This window comes from Bos mutus, chromosome 6 (assembly GCF_027580195.1).
Source record: "Bos mutus isolate GX-2022 chromosome 6, NWIPB_WYAK_1.1, whole genome shotgun sequence".
Lineage (NCBI taxonomy): Eukaryota > Metazoa > Chordata > Mammalia > Artiodactyla > Bovidae > Bos > Bos mutus.
Window position 1 is genome coordinate 59649094 of NC_091622.1, and position 18725 is coordinate 59667818.

Consider the following 18725-nt stretch of genomic DNA (forward strand, 5'->3'; position numbering starts at 1 on the left):
TGCAAGATTTTCCTATGACTTTGATCTCAGTCCAAAATGAAGAACTTCATTCAACTTGTAGGCTTTGGTTTTTGCTTCATACAGAAAATGGAGACCAAGTATCTAGCAGATTTTTCTTTCTTTTAAGTAGATATTAGCATCTATTTTATTTTCAATAAAATAAAATCTTATATTTAAAATGATTTCATGATTTTTTTTCACTTAAAACTTGAAACGTAATTTGTCAAGTTGCGCAATCCAATGCCCATTTGTTTTAAAACCTAGGATTTTTTTCAACCAGGCAAGAAATGTGAAGTACATACATGTTATTCTTCACATGATCTTTATATATTCATATTGGCATTTGTTCATTGAATCGTACTGTAAGAAAAATTTGAGAGCTATTGAAGCTCTCAAAAATTAGACCTATTGAAGTCTGTTGGGGAAGTTTCAAAGCAGCAACACAAATGGTATACAGTAGAGAAAAAAGCAACCTTTTCTTTTTCTCCAGTTTTAGAACATGCACTTTGGAGATAGGTTAACAGGCAATCAATAAAAAGCTTAAGATGCACATAAACTTAAATCTCAGTCATCTGGTTTTTATTCTAGAAATTAAAGTATTTTCCCACTACCTGTAATACTTGAGCACAGTTTGTTTTTCTTTGATGAGTTAGGATGCAGACTTCTCTCCAGGACACTCAAAAATTAAAGTAGCCATATTAAAACCCTTTGGGGGAAGTTTATATATATCCCCAGTTCCATTCTATACTTTGAAGGGTGTGAATTTGCTTGTTTGTAGGCCCATTTCAGCAACATCTTTCTTTGCAGGCAGCTCCTGGGAAGGAGGCTGGCAAAGATCTTTACACAACTTGCCCTGGAAGGCTTCACCCGTGGCTCAGAGGGTAAAGAATCTGCTTGCAATTAATTTAGGAAAACGGAAGACGGGGCAGGGGTTCCATCCCTGGATTGGGAAGATCTCCTGGAGAAGGAAATGGCAACTCACTCTGGTACAGTATTCTAGCCTGGAAAATTCCATGGACAGAGGAGCCTGGGAGGCTACAGTCCATGGGGTCACAGAGTCCACCACGACTAAGCGCAGCACAGTCAGTCCTGGAAGGGTCTATCTAATGTGATATCTGTGGTACCTATTGTTCCAAAAAGCGTGGAAATAGTCGATTCGTCTTTTTTTTACCTTGTTTTTTTTCTTCTTCAATAGTTCTACACTGAGTTGTTTTAACATTTCCTGCGTGCCCGCTAATCCTCTAAACTGGGTGTTGTCAGCAATACAAAATTCTTGCTTTCAAGGAGATCACAGGGGACAAGTTGGAGAAGAAGGGTCACTTGTGACTCTGGGGAAGTCGAGGATCTTCAGGGCTGCGCAGTCCAATTATGGAGGGGCCTTCAACCTGAGGAGGGGCTGGCACAGGTGTCCGGGCTGAGAGGAGGAGCAACTCAAGAAAGGAAGCACTGGCCAAATCCCGCGGGAACTGCCCTCTGACAGCGTTCCCTCCCCCCTCGTCGCACCCTTGGTTGCCACGGAGACCCGGGTCCTGGGCAGGCTGACTGCCGCAGACAGGGGAGGCCTACCTTTTCGCGGCCGGAGCCGGCGGGCCCACCAGCCTCGTGCTCTACCCCGCTCAGCTGCCGCGTTCGTGAAGACAACCGTGCGGGCGGGCGAAGCCCTGAGGAGCATCCTCCCTCAGGAACCCGAGCGAAGCGAGAGCCGGGGGTCGCGACCCCCCTGCCCCGACCCCGGCGGGTGGGAGAAGCTCATTTGAACCAAACTGCCTGCGCGGACCACCGCGGCAGCCCAGCAGTCCCGGGGCCCCCGAGGGCGCTGTGTAAGATACCAGGCACCGGTGCCCGAAGTGCTGCGGCCGCGTCTCTGTTCCCAAAGCCCCGGGGAACATCCGCCCTCTGGGGTAAGGGAGGACTCACGGGAGCCAGTGAAAGGAGCGCCCGAGGGGCCGCAGGTGCGGCTCTTGGGGGAGCTCTGCACCCAAACGGGCCTCGGTTAAGGTCTCGTAATTCGGAGGCCATTCGGAGCCGTCTCCACCCCTCTCCCTTTGTGTGTGGAGGTTTCCCGGCTCCAAGTAAGGGATGCTCGGGGCGGCCAGGGAATGCCACCGCTGGGTCTCTAGGGCCACACGAGGTGGGTCACCAAGTGTAGTCCTGCGGAAATAGTGGTTTAACCGGGATAATCTTTTATTTTCACAGAGACGATGCTTGAACAAGGAAAACCATTTCCCGGAACATCTGAATTGTAATTCAAGCTTGAGTTACCTAGGACAGTCACGGGGGCAAACATGTTTAACTCCGCAAATGAACTGGAGTTTTTGGAAGAAACAACCGCGGAAATCTCCCAACTCTCTTCGCTGGCGCTGTCAGGTGACCCAGCATGCAGCGAAAACAGCTCAGCTGGTTCACCCGAAAAAACTGGCTATCCGGACTCCGTTTACATTCTGGCAGCGAACATTTTTCAGGGCACTAGACTCGAAAAGTCACCAGAGAAAGCCTTAATAAAGTATGGGAATGAGCCCTTGCCATCCTCAACCGAATCCGAGGATGAATCCTTTCAGCGTTTGTCCTATGAGTTGGCTTTCAGTGCACTTAAGTGTGAGTAGTACCAGTTCTGACAGTCAGCACTAAAAGAGAATAATGAGAGAATTTCTGAGGTGCATCGAACCTCCTCCTCGCACCCTCACACACATACCCCAGGTTTTGTTTTTAGGCTTCTGAATATCTTTGGTCAGTTGCGGATGTCAAGGCTTTAAGGAGAGTTTCCAGGAAAACAATCTCTTTCAGTCAGATATGTTTTCCACTGTAGATTTCCCTGTGCTTAGGTGGGTCAAAATTAAGATGATCCTATTCACTGCCATTTTCTTTGTTTACTTTTGGAAGCTTGTAAATTTATTCTTCCAAATTTTTGTAGAAATCCCTTTTAATCTGCCTCCAGGATTTGAGGTGTTAATATTTCAGATTTCCTCGATGGTGGGTAATTATCAACTTCCGAGTATGGAGTTGATTCCAGGACAAAACCAAATATTTTTACTATAAGAGCAGTCAAAGGGCCTGGAGACAGGTTTTAGTACTAACCATCAACTATAATACAATATAAACTGTAAAGTTTGTACTGATTGGTATACTGACTGAAAAGAAGTTCCAAAGAAGTTCCAGAAATGTTTGGAGTATTACCAGCATGGCTAAAATGATAAAACTTCCTAAAGAGACACCTAGAAAGGGCACTACATGTATCATTTACTTACTGTTAATACTTATTGGGCCTTGCACATCCTTGCTGAGAGTTGGTTAACAATTGTTCAGCTGAATTAAAAGGTCCCATTAATTACTCAGCTATAAATGTGTGTTTTTGGTTGTCTACAGACATGATGTAGCTCAGTTCTGAAGCCAGGAATTTGTCATCACAGAGAAAAATTTGTGTGATGTTCAGAAGCAGCTTCTCCCTGTTTCATTTCTTTACTTTCTGCTTGTGATCTTTTTTTTTTTTAAATCTGTCTTAGCCATTTTTCCCTCCTCCAGTTTAAACTTTCAGATTCTATTTCATCCCTTCCCTCCTCTTCTTTTTTAAAACTTAGATTTAAAGACCAACCAGAGTGTTGGTACTTTAAATCACGAGTCAAATTAACATTTGAAGATTTTCTCCTTGCAACAGTGAGATGCACATTAGGCATCTGTGTCAATTAATTGATATTTAATATTAATGCCCAAACTCTATTATAGACAATTTTTTCCTGATAGAGTATTGAATCTTACCTTTGTGTGTGCTGTGTGTGCTTAATTGTTCAGTCGTGTCCAACTCTTTGTAACCCTGTGGTCTATAGCCCGCCAGGCTCCTCTGTCCAAGGGATTTTTCAGGCGAGAATACTGGAGTGGATTGCCTTTAGAAATCAATAATAAAAGCCTGAGATTATTCTTTGTAAAATTAATCCATTGATTAGATGGTCATGTTGTAGTAATGTGTATGGTAGATTATCATTTTTTTTCTCTCAATCTTTATTTCTTTTTATGAAAGTGTCTTGTGACTGGCATTTTTTAATAACCCAGATCCCATTTAGATAAATTACTGTCATTTGTTGTTGTTCAATCGCTCAGTTGTGTCTGACTCTTTGCGGCCCCTTGGACTTCAGTATGCCAGGCTTCCCTGTCCTTCACTATCTCCCGGAGTCTGCTCAAACTCATGTCCATTGAGTCGGTGATGCCATCCAACCATCTTGACTTCTGTTGTCCCCTTCTCCTCCTGGCTTCAGTCTTTCCCAGCATCAGGGTCTTTTCCAGTGAGTCAGTTCTTCACATCAGGTGGCCAAAATATTGGAGCTTTAGCTTTAGCATGAATGCTTCTAGTGAGTATTCAGGACTGATTTCTTTTACGATTGACTGGTTTGATCTCCTTGCAGTCCAAGGAGCTCTCAAGAGTCTTCTCCAACACCACACTTCAAAAGCATCAATTCTTCGGCACTCGTCCTTCTTTATGGTCCAACTCTCACATCCCTACATGACTACTGGAAAAACCATAGTTTTGACTAGACGGACCTTTGTTGGCAAAGTAATGTCTCTGCTTTTTAATATGCTGTCTAGGTTGGTCATAGCTTTTCTTCCAAGGAGCAAGCATCTTTTAATTTCATGACTGCAGTCACCATCTGCAGTGATTTTTGAGCGCAAGAAAAAGCCTGTCACTGTTTCCATTGTTTCCCCATCTGTTTGCCATGAAGTGATGGGACCGGATGCCATGATTTTGGTTTTTTGAATGTTGAATTTTAAGCCAGCTTTTTCACTCTCTTTCATTGTCATCACAGGCCTTTATAAACCTACTTTTCTTGAAATGTTCATTTTTATAAGTTCAAATTCTAAGATGGGATGGTTTTGGTTGTTTACTTGGTACAGCTGTTATTTTCTTTTTAATGATAATAATACCTTGCTTTAAATTATCATCTGAATAATTTCCAAATGTTCATATGGAATAAAGCTAGAATTCCTAAATGTAGTGGATTTCCAAGGTAATTAAGAGCCTGATATTTTGCTTTAAAATATTGGAGGTTTTTATATATTTCACTTTTGTCTTATGTATTATCAGTGTTCTTTCAATATTTTCACATGTAATATTTTATAAACTCAACATCTGGCTTATATAGCATAGGTTCAAGGAATCACAGTTCAGAGAATCATGGTTCAGAAAAGAAAACTCAGGATTTCTTCCCTAAGGTTTTATAGGAGCAGTAAAGCTGAAAAGGTTAATGCACAAACTAAAGAGAGCTTGGGTAATGATCATCTTTTTTACTTTTTATGATTTCCAGTTTTATTATTTGCCCTTTTGTTGATGTCCTTTGTGTATAAGCTCTTTCAAAGCAGAGAGTGTGTTTTTCTGATTAATTGTTTAAAGGGTTCAGAATAATGATTTTTGAAATGATAACCCCTATTCTTACTCCGCTAAATAAGATGCAAGGTCAGTTTTCTACTAAAGAAGGTAATGAAGAGTAACTTATTCCTATTAAGTTTGACTTATGTCAGAGAAGTAGAGTATTAGCAGCTAATTTATTTTTCAAAGAATCTCTGGATGTTTCAAGAACTACCAAATATTAAAACAGAAGAAAAACTGGCAAAATGATTTCTTAAAAAATAAATTAATGAACAACCCATTAAGAAAAAAAATTGAGGAAGAAGGTATTCCTGAAATTATTGATCATAAGTTCAGTTCAGTTGCTCAGTTGTGTCTGACTCTTTGTGACCCAATGAACCACAGCACTCCAGGCCTCTCTGTCCATCACCAACTCCCAGAGTTTACCCAAACTCATGTCCATTGAGTCCGTGATGTCATCCAACCATCTCATCCTCTGTCGTCCCCTTCTCCTCTTGCCCTCAGTTTTTCCCAGCATCAGGGTCTTATCAAATGAGTCAGCTCTTCACATCAGGTGGCTAAAGTATTGGAGTTTCAGCTTCAACATCAGTCCTTCCAATGAACACCCAGGACTTTTCCATCCTTTAGGATGGACTGGTTGGATCTCCTTGCAGTCCAAGGGACTCTCAAGAGTCTTCTCCAACACCACAGTTCAAAAGCATCAATTCTGCCCTCAGCTTTCTTTATAGTCCAACTCTTACATCCATACATGATTACTGGAAAAACCATAGCCTTGATTAGATGGACCTTTGTTGACAAAGTAATGTCTCTGCTTTTTAATATGCTGTCTAGGTTGGTCATAACATTCCTTCTAAGGAGTAAGTGTCTTAATTTCATGGCTGAAGTCACCATCTGCAGTGATTTTGGAGCCCCCCAAAATAAAGTCAGCCACTGTTTCCACTGTTTCACATCTATTTGCCATGATCTTAGTTTTCCGAATGTTGTTGATCTTGTTTCTGGCTTAATTCTTTCTCCAGCTTCCTCAGGTGTATATACTAATTGGTGACCTCTCAGTCCAAGGAACTGGTTATGTCAGTAATCTGGTCATTTCAGAATATGTAACCTGTCAGTGAAAAACCTGGCAAACATTTAATGTATGGTTGAGTTATGGCTTTGGGAATCACTAACTGTAGTCACGGATCCCTAAGACCACCCTCAGGTTCAATGATTCACTAGAAGTACTCACAGAACCCAGCAAAGCTGTTATATTCATAGTTACAGTTTATTACAGTGAAAGGATTAAGATTAAGGTCAGCACTGGAAAAATGTACACAGGACAAAGTTCAGAAGAGACCAGGTACAAGCTTTCTATTGTCCTTTCTCAAAGAAGTCTTAGGGACAGTACTTAATTCTCCTAGCAACAATGTTTGACAACATGAATGAAGGTTGTCAAATTTCCCTGCTTCCACAGATACAAAAACCCCATGTGCCTATATTTATAATTATTCTTTTTAAAATTGAAGTATAGTTGGTTTACAATATCCTGTTAGTTTCAGGTTACAGCTAAATTACTCAGTTACTTATTTTTTCAGATTATATTCAATTAGAGGTTATTACAAGATATTGAATATAGTTTCCTATGCTATACAATGAATTTTGTAACTTATCTATTTTATTTATAGTAGTAATCCCTGTTACTCCCATATTCCTAACTTGCCCCTCCTTTCCTTTCTTTGCCCTTTAGTAACCATAAGTTTGTTTTCTATGTCTGTGATTCTGTTTCAGTTTTGTATATAGATTCATTTGCATTATTTTTAAATTCTACATATAAGTGATAGCTTATTTGCATTTCTTTATCTGACCTCACTAAGTGTAGTGTTCTATAGTTCCATCCATGTTGGTGCAAATGGCAGTAACATTCATTCTTTTTTATGACAGTAATATTCTGTTGTGTGTGTGTGTGTGTGTGTATATAAGTGAAAAGTGAAAGTGAAGTCGCTCAGTCGTGTCTGACTCTATCGACTCCATGGACTGCAGCCCACCAGGCTCCTCCGTCCATGGGATTTTCCAGGCAAAAGTACTGGAGTGGGGTGCCATTGCCTTCTCTGAAGAACTACAATAGATTTATGTATTTGGCTATCTTGCTGAATTCATTGATTAATTGTAATAGTTTTTGTGTGAAGACTTTAGGGTTCTCCATGTAGAGTATCATAGTATATCTAAATAGTGACAGTTTTACTGCTTCCCTTCCAATTTGAATACATTTTGATTTGTTTATTTGGCTGTGTTGGGTCTTTGTTGCAGCATGTGGGATCTTCATTGCATCATGGGGGACTTTTGTGTGGCACACAGACTCTCTAGTTGTGGCTCAAAACCTTAGTTGCTCCATGGCATGTGGGATCTTAGTTCCCTGACCAAGGGTTGAACCCACGCCCCCTGCACTAGAAGCAGATTCTCAACAACTGGACCATCAGGGAAGTCTTGATTTCATTGTTGAACTCATTGGGTTTTTAGTAGCATGTTGTTTAGTTTCCATATGTTCATTTTTTTCCAATTTTTATTCCTGTGATTGATTTCTGGTTTCATAGAATTTTGGTCAGAAAAGCTGCTTGAAATAGTTTCTACCCTTTTAAATTAGTTGAGTCTTGTTTTATGACTTAGTATGTGATCTATTCTAGATAATGTTCCATGTGCCCTTGAAAAGAATCTGTCTTCTGGATTTTTTTGATGTAGTGTTTTGTAGATATCAGTTAAGTTCAAATGATTGTGTCATTTAGAACCTCTGTTGCCTTATTGAGTTTTTTCTCTGAATAATCTGTCTATTGATGTCAGTGGGGTGTTAAGGTCCTTTATTATTGTATTATCATCATGGAGTGTTAAGGCCTATTATTATTGTATTATTGTTAGTTTCTCCCTTTATGTCTGTTAGTATTTCTTTTTAATGTATATTTAGGTGCTTCTCTATTGGAGGCATTTATGTTAACAAGCATGTTATCTTCTTGCATTGATCCCTTTATCATTATATAATGCCCTTCTTTGCTTTTCTTTATGGGCTTTGTTTTAAAATCTATTTTGTCTGATGTGAATATGGCTACCCCTGCTTTCTTATTGTTTGCATTTTCTTGAGCTGTCTATTTTTTATCTTTTCCCTTTTGGTCTGTGTATGTCTTTCACCCTGAAGTGAGTCTCATATAGGCAGCATATTGCAGGTTCTTGGTTTTGTTTTGTTTTTCCATTCAATCTGCCACTGTGTGTCTTTTGATTGGAGCATTAGTCCATTGACATTTGAGGTAATTATGGATAGGTATGTACTAATTGCCATATAATCCTTGCTTTTCAGTTCTTATAGTTCTGTTTCTTTTGTTTGTTTGTTTCTTTTTCCTTTTGTGGTTTGATAATTTTCTTTTGTGGTATGCTTGATTTCCTTTATATTCTTTTCAAAATAAACTGTTGTATATTTCTGATTTGTGGTTATCATGGAGCTCAAGTATGTTAACTCAAAACTATATCTCCTGGCTTTAAGATGATAGTCATCCAATTTCAAACACACTATAAAAGATCTATATACTGCCATTACCCACATTTTGTGATTTTGATGTCCTATTTTACATCGTTATGCATATCCTTTTACTGTTAATTGTAGTTATACCTTTTTTTTTTTTTTACAATTTTTTGATTCTGTTTTAATCTATGTATTCTCCAAAATCACTGCAGATGGTGACTGCAGCCATGAAATTAAAAGATGCTTGCTCCTTGGGAGAAAAGCTTTGACCAACCTAGACAGCATATTAAAAAGCAGAGACATTACTTTACCAACAAAGGTCTAGTCAAAGCTATGGTTTTTCCAGTAGTCATGTATGGATGTGAGAGTTGGACTACAAAGAAAGCTGAGCACTGAAGAGTTGATGCTTTTGAACTGTGGTGTTGGAGAAGATTCTTGAGAGTCCCTTGGACTGCAAGGAGATCCAACCAGTCCATCTTAAAGGAGATCAGTCCTGGGTGTTCATTGGAAGGACTGATGCTGAAGCTGAAACTCCAATACTTTGGCCACCTCATGTGAAGAACTGACTCATTGGAAAAGACCCTGATACTGGGAAAGATTGAAGGCGGGAGGGGAAGGGGACAACAGAGGGTGAGATGGTTGGATGGCATCACCAACATGAGGGCACGAGTTTGAGTAGGCTTTGGGAGTTGGTGATGGACAGGGAAGCCTGGTGTGCTGCAATCCATGAGGTCGCAAAGAGTTGGACATGACAAAGCAACTGAACTGAAGTGATCATCAATCCTTTTATGTATTTGCCTTTCCTATTGTGATTTTCCTTGTCCTATAAATACTTTGTTTCTTTTCTTAGAGAATATCCTTCAGTATTTCTTTTCAGTTCAGTTCAGTTCAGTCGCTCAGTTGTGTCCGACTCTTTGCAACCCCATGAATTGAAGCACGCCAGGCCTCCCTGTCCATTACCAACTCCCAGAGTTCACTCAAACTCATGATGCCATCCAGCCATCTCATCCTCTGTCGTCCCCTTCTCCTCCTGCCCCCAATCCCTACCAGCATCAGAGTCTTTTCCAATAAGTCAACCCTTCGCATGAGGTGGCCAAAGTACTAAAGTTTCAGCTTTAGCATCATTCCTTCCAAAGAAATCCCAGGGCTGATCTCCTTCAGAATGGACTGGTTGGATCTCCTTGCAGTCCAAGGGACTCTCAAGAGTCTTCTCCAACACCACAGTTCAAAAGCATCAATTCTTTGGTGCTCAGCTTTCTTCACAGTCCAACCCTCACATCCATACATGACTACTGGAAAAACCATAGCCTTGACTAGATGGACCTTTGTTGGCAAAGTAATGTCTCTGTTTTTGAATATGCTATCTAGGTTCATCATAACTTTCCTTCCAAGGAGTAAGCGTCTTTTAACTTCATGGCTGCAATCACCATCTGCAGTGATTTTGGAGCCCCCAAAAATAAAGTCTGACACTGTTTACACTGTTTCCTCATCTATTTCCCATGAAGTAATGGGACCAGATGCCATGATCTAAGTTTTCTAAATGTGGGTAGGTTTAATATTGCTGAATTCTTTTAGTTTTTGCTTGTGAGAAACTTTTTCTCTTTTATTTTAAATTATAATCTTGCTGGGTAGAGTATCCTAGCTTGCAGGTTTTTCCCTTTCAGCAATTTGAATGTATCATGCCACTCATTTCTGACCTTCAGAGTTTTCTGCAGAGAAATCTACTGATAGTGATAATGGGGTTCCCTTATAACTTACTCTTTGTTTTCCTCTTGTCACCTTTAGAATCCTTTCTTTATCTTTAAATTTGTCGTTTTAGGGAATTCCCTGGCAGTTGAGTTTTTAGGACTTGGCACTTTTACTGCTGTGGCCTGGGTTTGATCTCTGGTTGGGGAACTGAGATCATGCAAGCTGTGTGGCATGGCCAAATAAGATAAAATAAATTCATCATTTTAATTATGGTATGTCTTGGTATGGGTATCTTTGGGTTCATCTTGTTTGGGACCTTCTGTCCTTCTTGTACTTGGTATCTGTTTTCTTCTTTAGGTTTTGGAAGTTTTCATCCATAGCTTCTTCAAATACACTTTCAATTCTTGTTCTCTTTTCTTTCTGTAACACCTATTATGTGTCAGTTGTCATGTCTGAAATCATCTCATAGATCTCATATGTTGCATTTGTTCTTTCATTGTTTTTCTGTCTGCTCTTCTCATTTAGTGATTTCCATTATTCTGTCTTCCAAGTCACTTACGTAGAGCTCTTTCTTGCTAACTTGGTTGTATAGCAGTTCTTCTGCCAGTTTCCAGTTAGTTTTCTGTGAGAATTGTTCCACATATAGAAGTTATTTCAGTGTGTTTATGGGGAGAGGTGAGCTCCACATCTTTCTACTCTACCATCTTATTCCCTTTCAGCCTTGGCATTCTTGAAATGTAAGTTTTAGAAGTGAATTATATAAAGTGGATCACTGAAGGAAACACTATGAACACATAATAAAAATAGAGAAGGAGAACCTAGGGGAAAGTCAAAAGAAGAAACATCTTCCATCTTTCTTCCAGGATGGGAGGGATGATCAGACAGACTGTGTGAGTTTTAGGGGTCCTATAAATAGCACCCCTCTTACACCTGGGGCTTCCCTGGTGGCTCAAATGGTAAAGAACCTGCCTGCAATTCAAGAGACCTGGGTTCAGTCCCTGGGTCGGGAAGATTCCCTGCAGAAGGAAATGGCAACCCACTCTAGGACTCTTGCCTGGAGAATTCCATGGACAGAGGAGCCTGGTGGGCTACAGTCTATAGGATTGCCAAGAGTTGGACATGATTGAGCAACTAGCTTGTACTTTCTTACACCTGAGTTTGTAACCAGTAGAGAGAAAAAAAATGTTCAGGGACATGGCTTTAGATCGTCAGTCAAGGCAGGCTTGTGAAATACTTTAGAAGTAGAACTAGAACTTTCCATCTAATCCAGACACAGCTGAAGAAATGCAAGTCCCTCCACCCAACTCACAAGGCACATGGCAGAGAGCAGTCTGGAATGCATGCCCACGTTCTGCAGAAACACTGGCAGACAAAGAGTGGAAGGGGTAGGGAGTAAGATATGCCCCATTCTTTCTTCCAATTTCACTCACTAAATAAACTCAATTTTTGTTTCATGTAGAGTGATGAGTAGGTAGGGAGAAAATCTAGGAGTGTTTCTCTAGGGAAGGCCTTCTACATTGGAAACATGAGGATGAGGATTGAGTTTCCTTCAAGAGACTAAAGAGAAGAGTTTCGAATTGTGGGAGATGAGGGATAATTGGAGCTATTGTGCTGAACTAGGATAGGTAAATTTTGCAATCTTCAAAAAGTCCTGATAACTCAGTTGTTAGCAGTGTGTTTTATTTAGCCAGTGTGGTGTGTTGTAAGAGTAAGTACAGGAAAGGCAGCATAATGTGAAGAGAATGCATTTGGGTATCAGACTGCCTGGGTTTGACTCTGATCTGCCGCTTGCTGTGTGACCCTGAACATGTTACTTGACCATCCTGTGCCTCATTTCCTAATCTATAAAACGGGGATAATGATGGTACCTAATTCATGGATTGTTTGAGAGGGTTAAATGAATTAATATATAGAAAGCATTTTAGAACAATGTGTATCACATAGAAAGCACTATCTAAAATACACATTATTAGGGACTTACCTGGTGATCCAGTGTTTAAGATTCTATGCTTCCAATACAGGGGGCATCTGTTTGATCCCTGGTCAGGGAACTAAGATGCCACATGCACGGCCCACACAAAGAGTATACATAATTAATGTTCATATTGCTGTGTGAGAAAATTATTTAAACTGTAGATACATAAAGGCAGTGCATTCTGCGCAACTGACAAGAGCTCTAAGGAAAAAATGCAGTGTTGGCAAAATCGAATGTTCTGTCTGCTTTTCCTTCATTCTGCCTCTCATATTTTTTAGGAGTCCAATAACTCCACTGCTCAAAGTTCTAAAGCCTATGCAGGTCTCCTGTCTTAGCAGGCCTTCATTTTTATGATGACTGTATTTTCTATGACAAAAATTGGGACTCATGATGAAAAACTATGAATTAGATAGGATTTGGTTTGCAAGTACTAAGAGTGTGAAACTATAAACTTCATTTTCCTTATAAGCGAAATGGGGATATTGCCTTGTACAATACAGCCATAATTGGTGACTAAAACATGGATAATGATACCTGAAAGATTTCCTGTGAAAATTGGAGTCTGTTCTCCCAAGTTTGTCGCTTCTTATTAGTTTTCCCATCCCCTAGATAAAAACTGAAATTCAGTGTGTACTGTGTATGTAGGAGGTGTTCCACAAATGTTGATGAATTGAAGCTATCCTAGCTTTCTGTTAACTGATTAAAGCATTTGTTATATGATGTGTATATATAGTTAAGTCATTATAACAAATGGAGCACTCATCTGCCCTGTGGAGGTTTCAAAATATGTCCATATGTTTTTACTTATTACCTTTGTAATTATCCCTGTGACCAGGTTGCTGTCTCATCCTGGATCTTTACATGGGTAACTCCTTGTCATTTGGGTCTTAGATTAAGTGTCATCTTATCAGTGTCTTCACTAGTGAGTTTTATCAAATATTTAAATAAGAAATAACACCAATTTAGTGCAAATTATTCCAGAGACTAGAAGAAGAGGGGATATTTCCCACAAATTTTATAAGGCCAACATAACCCGGATACCAACATTGACAAAGATATTATGAAGAGAAAATAATAGACCAATATCCTACATGAACATAAACATAGAACAAAAATCCTAAATAAAATGTTAGCAAATTGAATTCAACAGTATGTAAAAGGATAAGACATTATTAATTAGATCTTCTTTAATGTTTTTCAAGGATATAAATTAAAGATTGAAATTCCTTTATTACTACCTCAGCTATTCAGATAATGCTCCTTTGACTTCCATGATGATTCCATGTGGAGCCTGGGCTTTCCTGGTGGCTCAGTGGTAGAGAATCTACTTACCAATGTAGGAGATGTGAGTTCGATCCCTCATCTGGGAGATCCTCTGGAGGAGGGCATGCCAACCCACTCCAGTATTCTTGCCCAGGGAAATCCCATGGACCAAGGAGCCTGGTGGGCTACGGTCTATGGGGTTGCAAAGAGTCAGACACAACTTAGCAAGTAGACAATAAACAACACCACCACCATGTGGAGCCTGGGTTACAGGGGTCTAGGATTCATAAAGGTTACAAATATTTCATTATGCCATTGTAATTTGGGTCTTTATCAAGAATTAAGGTATATTTTGAAAGTAAAAGTATTTTGCAGTATTGGCTAAAGTGTATTTTGATTCCAAAGTTTTGATTTTCAGCTTTGGTGTTTTCATAACAGACATTTTCTTTGTTTTACAGATCAAGATATTTTGGAAACTATATTAATAGACAGCTGTATCTTCCCAAGTACCACAATAGTAAGTGTATAACTTTTATATAATTAGCTGTCATGTGAGTGTTATTTAGAAAGCACTAAAAATAAGCCTTGGGATTTAAATACCTAGTTTGTTTAATGCTAAGACCTCTTCAAAACACAGCCTTAACTCTTTCCTACTTCCAAGTTTCTAATATAGATTGTACTCCTTTCATTTTGATGAACATGCCAGAAATTGTCCTTTTTGAAAGTTTTATTTTTTACTGAATTTTTTTTCTAGTTTGCAGTCCTTTTCTATCTCCCAGTTTAATCAGATGATGTGAAAATAGTCATACTCCTGCTCGCTTGAAAAATAATGGAATGGGAAATATTGCTGTTAGATGTTATTTGTATGCTATTCCTTCTCTGTGTTTCCCCTTGATAGCCAGATCATTTGAACAGTCTTATCATTGTGATGCTATATGATTTCCAAGACAGAAAATTTCAAGCTCGTCTTCTTTCTGGTAATGAAGAGTCTATAGCAGAAGTTCTAGAAGTGGAGAACCTTCTTAACAGGTAACTATAAAGGTTAAAAGGATGTTTTATATGAATTCATTATTAGTGTTTCACTGGTGAAATAGTATACAATATAATGTGTGGATAAGTGTTAAAATTTTATAGAGAAAAAATATAAAAGTTCATAAGTTTCTTGAGTTCCTTTAAAAAAAGATCTTGAACAAAGTAAATATATTACTTAAATTCAAGTTGTTTTGAAAGCTTGAATTGTAAGATCCAATTTGTAAGTATTTGGAAAATCATGAAAAATTCCTGACAATTTTTAGCACATACATAATTTACACTTCATTTGAAACAGCTATTATTTATTTACTTGGCTTTGTTTACAGCTCTTAAACTAACATGTATCAAACAAGAAAACTCCAATTAGATAAGAAACCACCACTTAGCCAAATTGAAAAAAGAATCTACAGCTTTTACAACTTAATGTCAGTAGTTAAGAGGAAAACTAACATATTTAAAATTTGTTTTCCTTTTACCCTAAGTATCAGCAGAAGCCTAGCATGAGAACAGTAATAGCACCTACCTAAAAAGGTGGTTGGGAGAACTAATTAGAGTAATGTGTGTAAAATGCTGAGCTAGGAGCCAGGCGCATAGTAGATGATAGTAGATGGTCATTCATTAAATGCTACCATTGTTAGGGCTGCAGGATCCTAGTTCCCCAACCAGGGATGGAACCCATGCCCCCTACTGTGGAAACGCAGTGTCTTCACTGGACCAGCAGGGAAGTCCTCTATACTCTTAAGCCTTAATAGAAAGCACAACATAGCAAACAACAGCAATCCTGTAGGAACACATTTCCCTGGTGAATAATCTGAAACAGTTGTCATATCTCATTTTATATTGTTATGGAAAACTCAGTTTCATTTTGAAGGTTGAGACCAAAAGAGTCACTGAATGGAGTTATAGTAATAACTTACCTTTATTGAGGAGCACTTAATATGTATCAATCACTATTACAAGAAGCTCTTTACATAACAATTCTTCGAAGTGAATATTGTTATCAACCTGTATTTTTACACAGAGGAAAACTGAAGCACAGACATGTTAAAGTAACCTGTCTAATGTCATAGAGCTAGAAAGAGAAGTGCCAGAATTCAAATTCAGGAAGGCTAACTCTAGAGAACTTCCCTATAGCTCAAACAGTAAAGAATCTGCCTGCAGTGCAGGAGACCCAGGTTCAATCCATGGGTCAGGAAGATCCTCTGGAGAAGGGAATGGCAGTCCACTCTAGTATTCTTGTCTGGAGAATCCCAAGGACAGAGGAGCCTGGTGGGCTACAGTCCACAGGGTCCCAAAGAGTCAGGCATGACTGAGTGACTAACTCTTTCACTTTCACTTCAGGGCTCAAGATTTAACCATTTATATGCTACTTTTCCTTCTACTTAAGATAGTGAATCTTGGGTAAAATATGCTAGACGATGACAGATATGACATAGTACTATGTCAGTTGTAGCCATGAGAAATTTGGGGATGCAGAAAAGCAAAAGCAATTGAATGTATGTACCTTAGATAAGCAAGGATCTTGCTCCTGTTTACTACATAGGTTCCTGGGCAACCACTTCACCTCCCCATACCACTACTAGGCAACCTGCCTCTGAGGATGGGTACCCAGGATGGGTGCAGATACATTGGAGAAAAAGTGGTGGGGCAATGTGCTTTGGGACAAGCTCTGAGTTTCAGCTTTCCTGAACTGCTTTCAGTTTCCATTTGACTTAGGACTAAGGAGATTTTCATGGAAATCTCAACTTAGTGTGCGTAATGAGAGCTGAGGTTAGGCTAAAGCAGCCAGGAAAGCCACAGAGCTCTAACCAAGTAAGAAAGACCAGACTGCGGTTTCAGCAGCAGCAGATTCTTAGCTGAGAATGCTAGCGAGGCAGGTAGGAAATAGGACAAGCAAAGACCATGGCTCACGAGGCCAGAAGAGCCAGAAGATATTATTGTCTAAGGTTCCTGATTCCTCAGATTTTTACTTTTCCCTGTAATATATACTGTGCTGCCTCTTGCCTGGAGGAGGTTATCTGGTTACATTCCTGTCAGTGCAACAGAAACTACCCGAACCAATCGGGCTTCATATAATACAGATCTTACTCCCACATTAATAAGTTATTTTATATCCAATTCATGCTATGCTCAGTTCATAATATGTTATAGGATAAGTGAGTGTATTTAGTGGTTAAATTGAAGAGAATAGTAGTGTAATATACTGGTATAAGGATAACATTGAGAAAATCCATGTACAATGAGAAAGATAATGCTAAGAAAATACATGTATAAAGATAACCTAGAAGGTTCTAATCAATAATCGCAGCTTTCAAGTAATAGAAGCTATTTTCAGTTAGCGTGAGCAAAAATGGAAAATGTTCTTAAATAGATCCTGGAATATCTCATGCAATTCAAAGACTCAGGAAGAGGATGAAATCAGGAACTGGAAAGATGTCAGGATTTTCTTTGTCTCTTTACCTTTTTATTTCTGCTTCTCTCTTAATATCTGCTTCATTCTCCTTTTCTCTCCTGATCTGCCTTCTCTGTTTCTAGCCTACAAGGAAAAAGCCTTACTGCTGCACCCCAGGTCTTAAGCTTACTTGTTACACTTGTATGTTAGTTTCTTCACTTAGATTAATTTATTATCTCTACACCCAGTTCTAAATTCTACCCCCTTCCAGGGAATTTGATTGGCTCCTCGTGGGTCAAGTGCATTCCCTTGGGCCAGTCCTCCATAGCTAATGGAGTAGAATTCTGAACTCAGAATGTTGGAGGCCAACCTCTATAGATCATCTGGGCCTTGGGGCTGGGCAGTATTGTCCCCAGGGCAGTAGAATCATGTTAAGCTTAAAGTATACCTTAGTATGTTTCTACCAAGACGATGAAGACTAATTTTAAGAGGTGATAGAAAAAGAAGCAGTTATTTAACAAGAAACTGAATGAGAATCATTTTCTCCTTATAAAAATTGTGTTTGATCTTTGTTGTTGTCTCTACCAGAGATCCTTGTGTTTTATCACTCTGTATACCAACTGGTATCTTTTTTTTTTCATTTGTTCGTGGCTCTAGGGATAGAATCCAAGGTGAACCTATTATCATTCATTTGTTTATTATTTTTGGCTGCACTGGGTCTTTGTTGCTGTGTGGGCTACTCTTCAGTTGCCGTTCGTGGGCTTCTCATGTTGATGGCTTATCGTGGTGGCTTCTCTTGTTGTGGAGCACAGGCTCTAGGGTGCTCAGGCTTCAGTAGTTGTGGCTCATGGGCTCAGTAATTGCAGTTCTTGAGCTCTAGAGCACAGGCTCAACAGTTGTGGTATGTGGGTTTAGTTGTCCTGTGGCATGTGGGATCTTCCCAGTTCAGGGATGAACCTGTGTCTCCTGCATTGGCAGGCAGGTTCTTTACTGCTGAGCTACCAAGGAAGCCCTATCTTTTTGATATATGCAAGGGCTTTAAGAACTCATTTCTTGTACAAATGCAACTATCTTTGAAACAGTGAGACCGGATTAAATAAAAGAGACCACAGCTTCTTCCTTTCTTTCTCTGCATGCCTCATACTAGCCCAAGAATCTGATTCTGCCAAATAATTTGTTGGACTTTGGTGAGGCAAAACTAGAAAAGGCACAGTGAAATTAGAAAATGGGCAGTGATAGATTGGAGAAGCAACAGGAGAGGAAAAACTGAGTAGCCCTTCCTCCCAAATCACCCAAAACTATCCTGTTACAGTCAAGGCACCACTAGCTTCTTAGATATTATCCTTGATTCTTCTTTCCTGCCCTCCCCAGTGCCTCTGCCATACCTATTACATTAAGTTCTGTAACTCCAGTTGGAAGCCATATGCTGAATGTGTCTACTTGTTTCCATTTCCACTCCTACTATCCAAACCCAAGCCATTTATAATCTGTCACTTGGACTACTGCAATAGCTTCTTCATTCCCTGCCTGTAACTCTTCC

The 18725-nt window shown here is 39.5% G+C and overlaps 1 protein-coding gene across 2 annotated transcripts in view; it reads left to right on the plus strand.

Annotated features, from left to right (window-relative positions):
• The first annotated feature begins 1453 nt into the window (after positions 1-1453).
• The window catches only part of NSUN7 (NOP2/Sun RNA methyltransferase family member 7), a 47090-nt gene continuing 29818 nt past the window's right edge, over positions 1454-18725 (plus strand). The window contains exons 1-4 of one of the 2 annotated variants that reach the window (XM_070372323.1): positions 1454-1820; positions 2197-2595; positions 14220-14278; positions 14660-14790. In XM_070372323.1, coding sequence (XP_070228424.1) covers positions 2286-2595; positions 14220-14278; positions 14660-14790 — 500 coding nt within the window. In that variant the 5' untranslated portion in view covers positions 1454-1820; positions 2197-2285. Of the gene's footprint in view, positions 1902-2196; positions 2596-14219; positions 14279-14659; positions 14791-18725 lie in introns of both variants that reach the window. The other variant, XM_005901983.3, reaches the window with a different exon arrangement.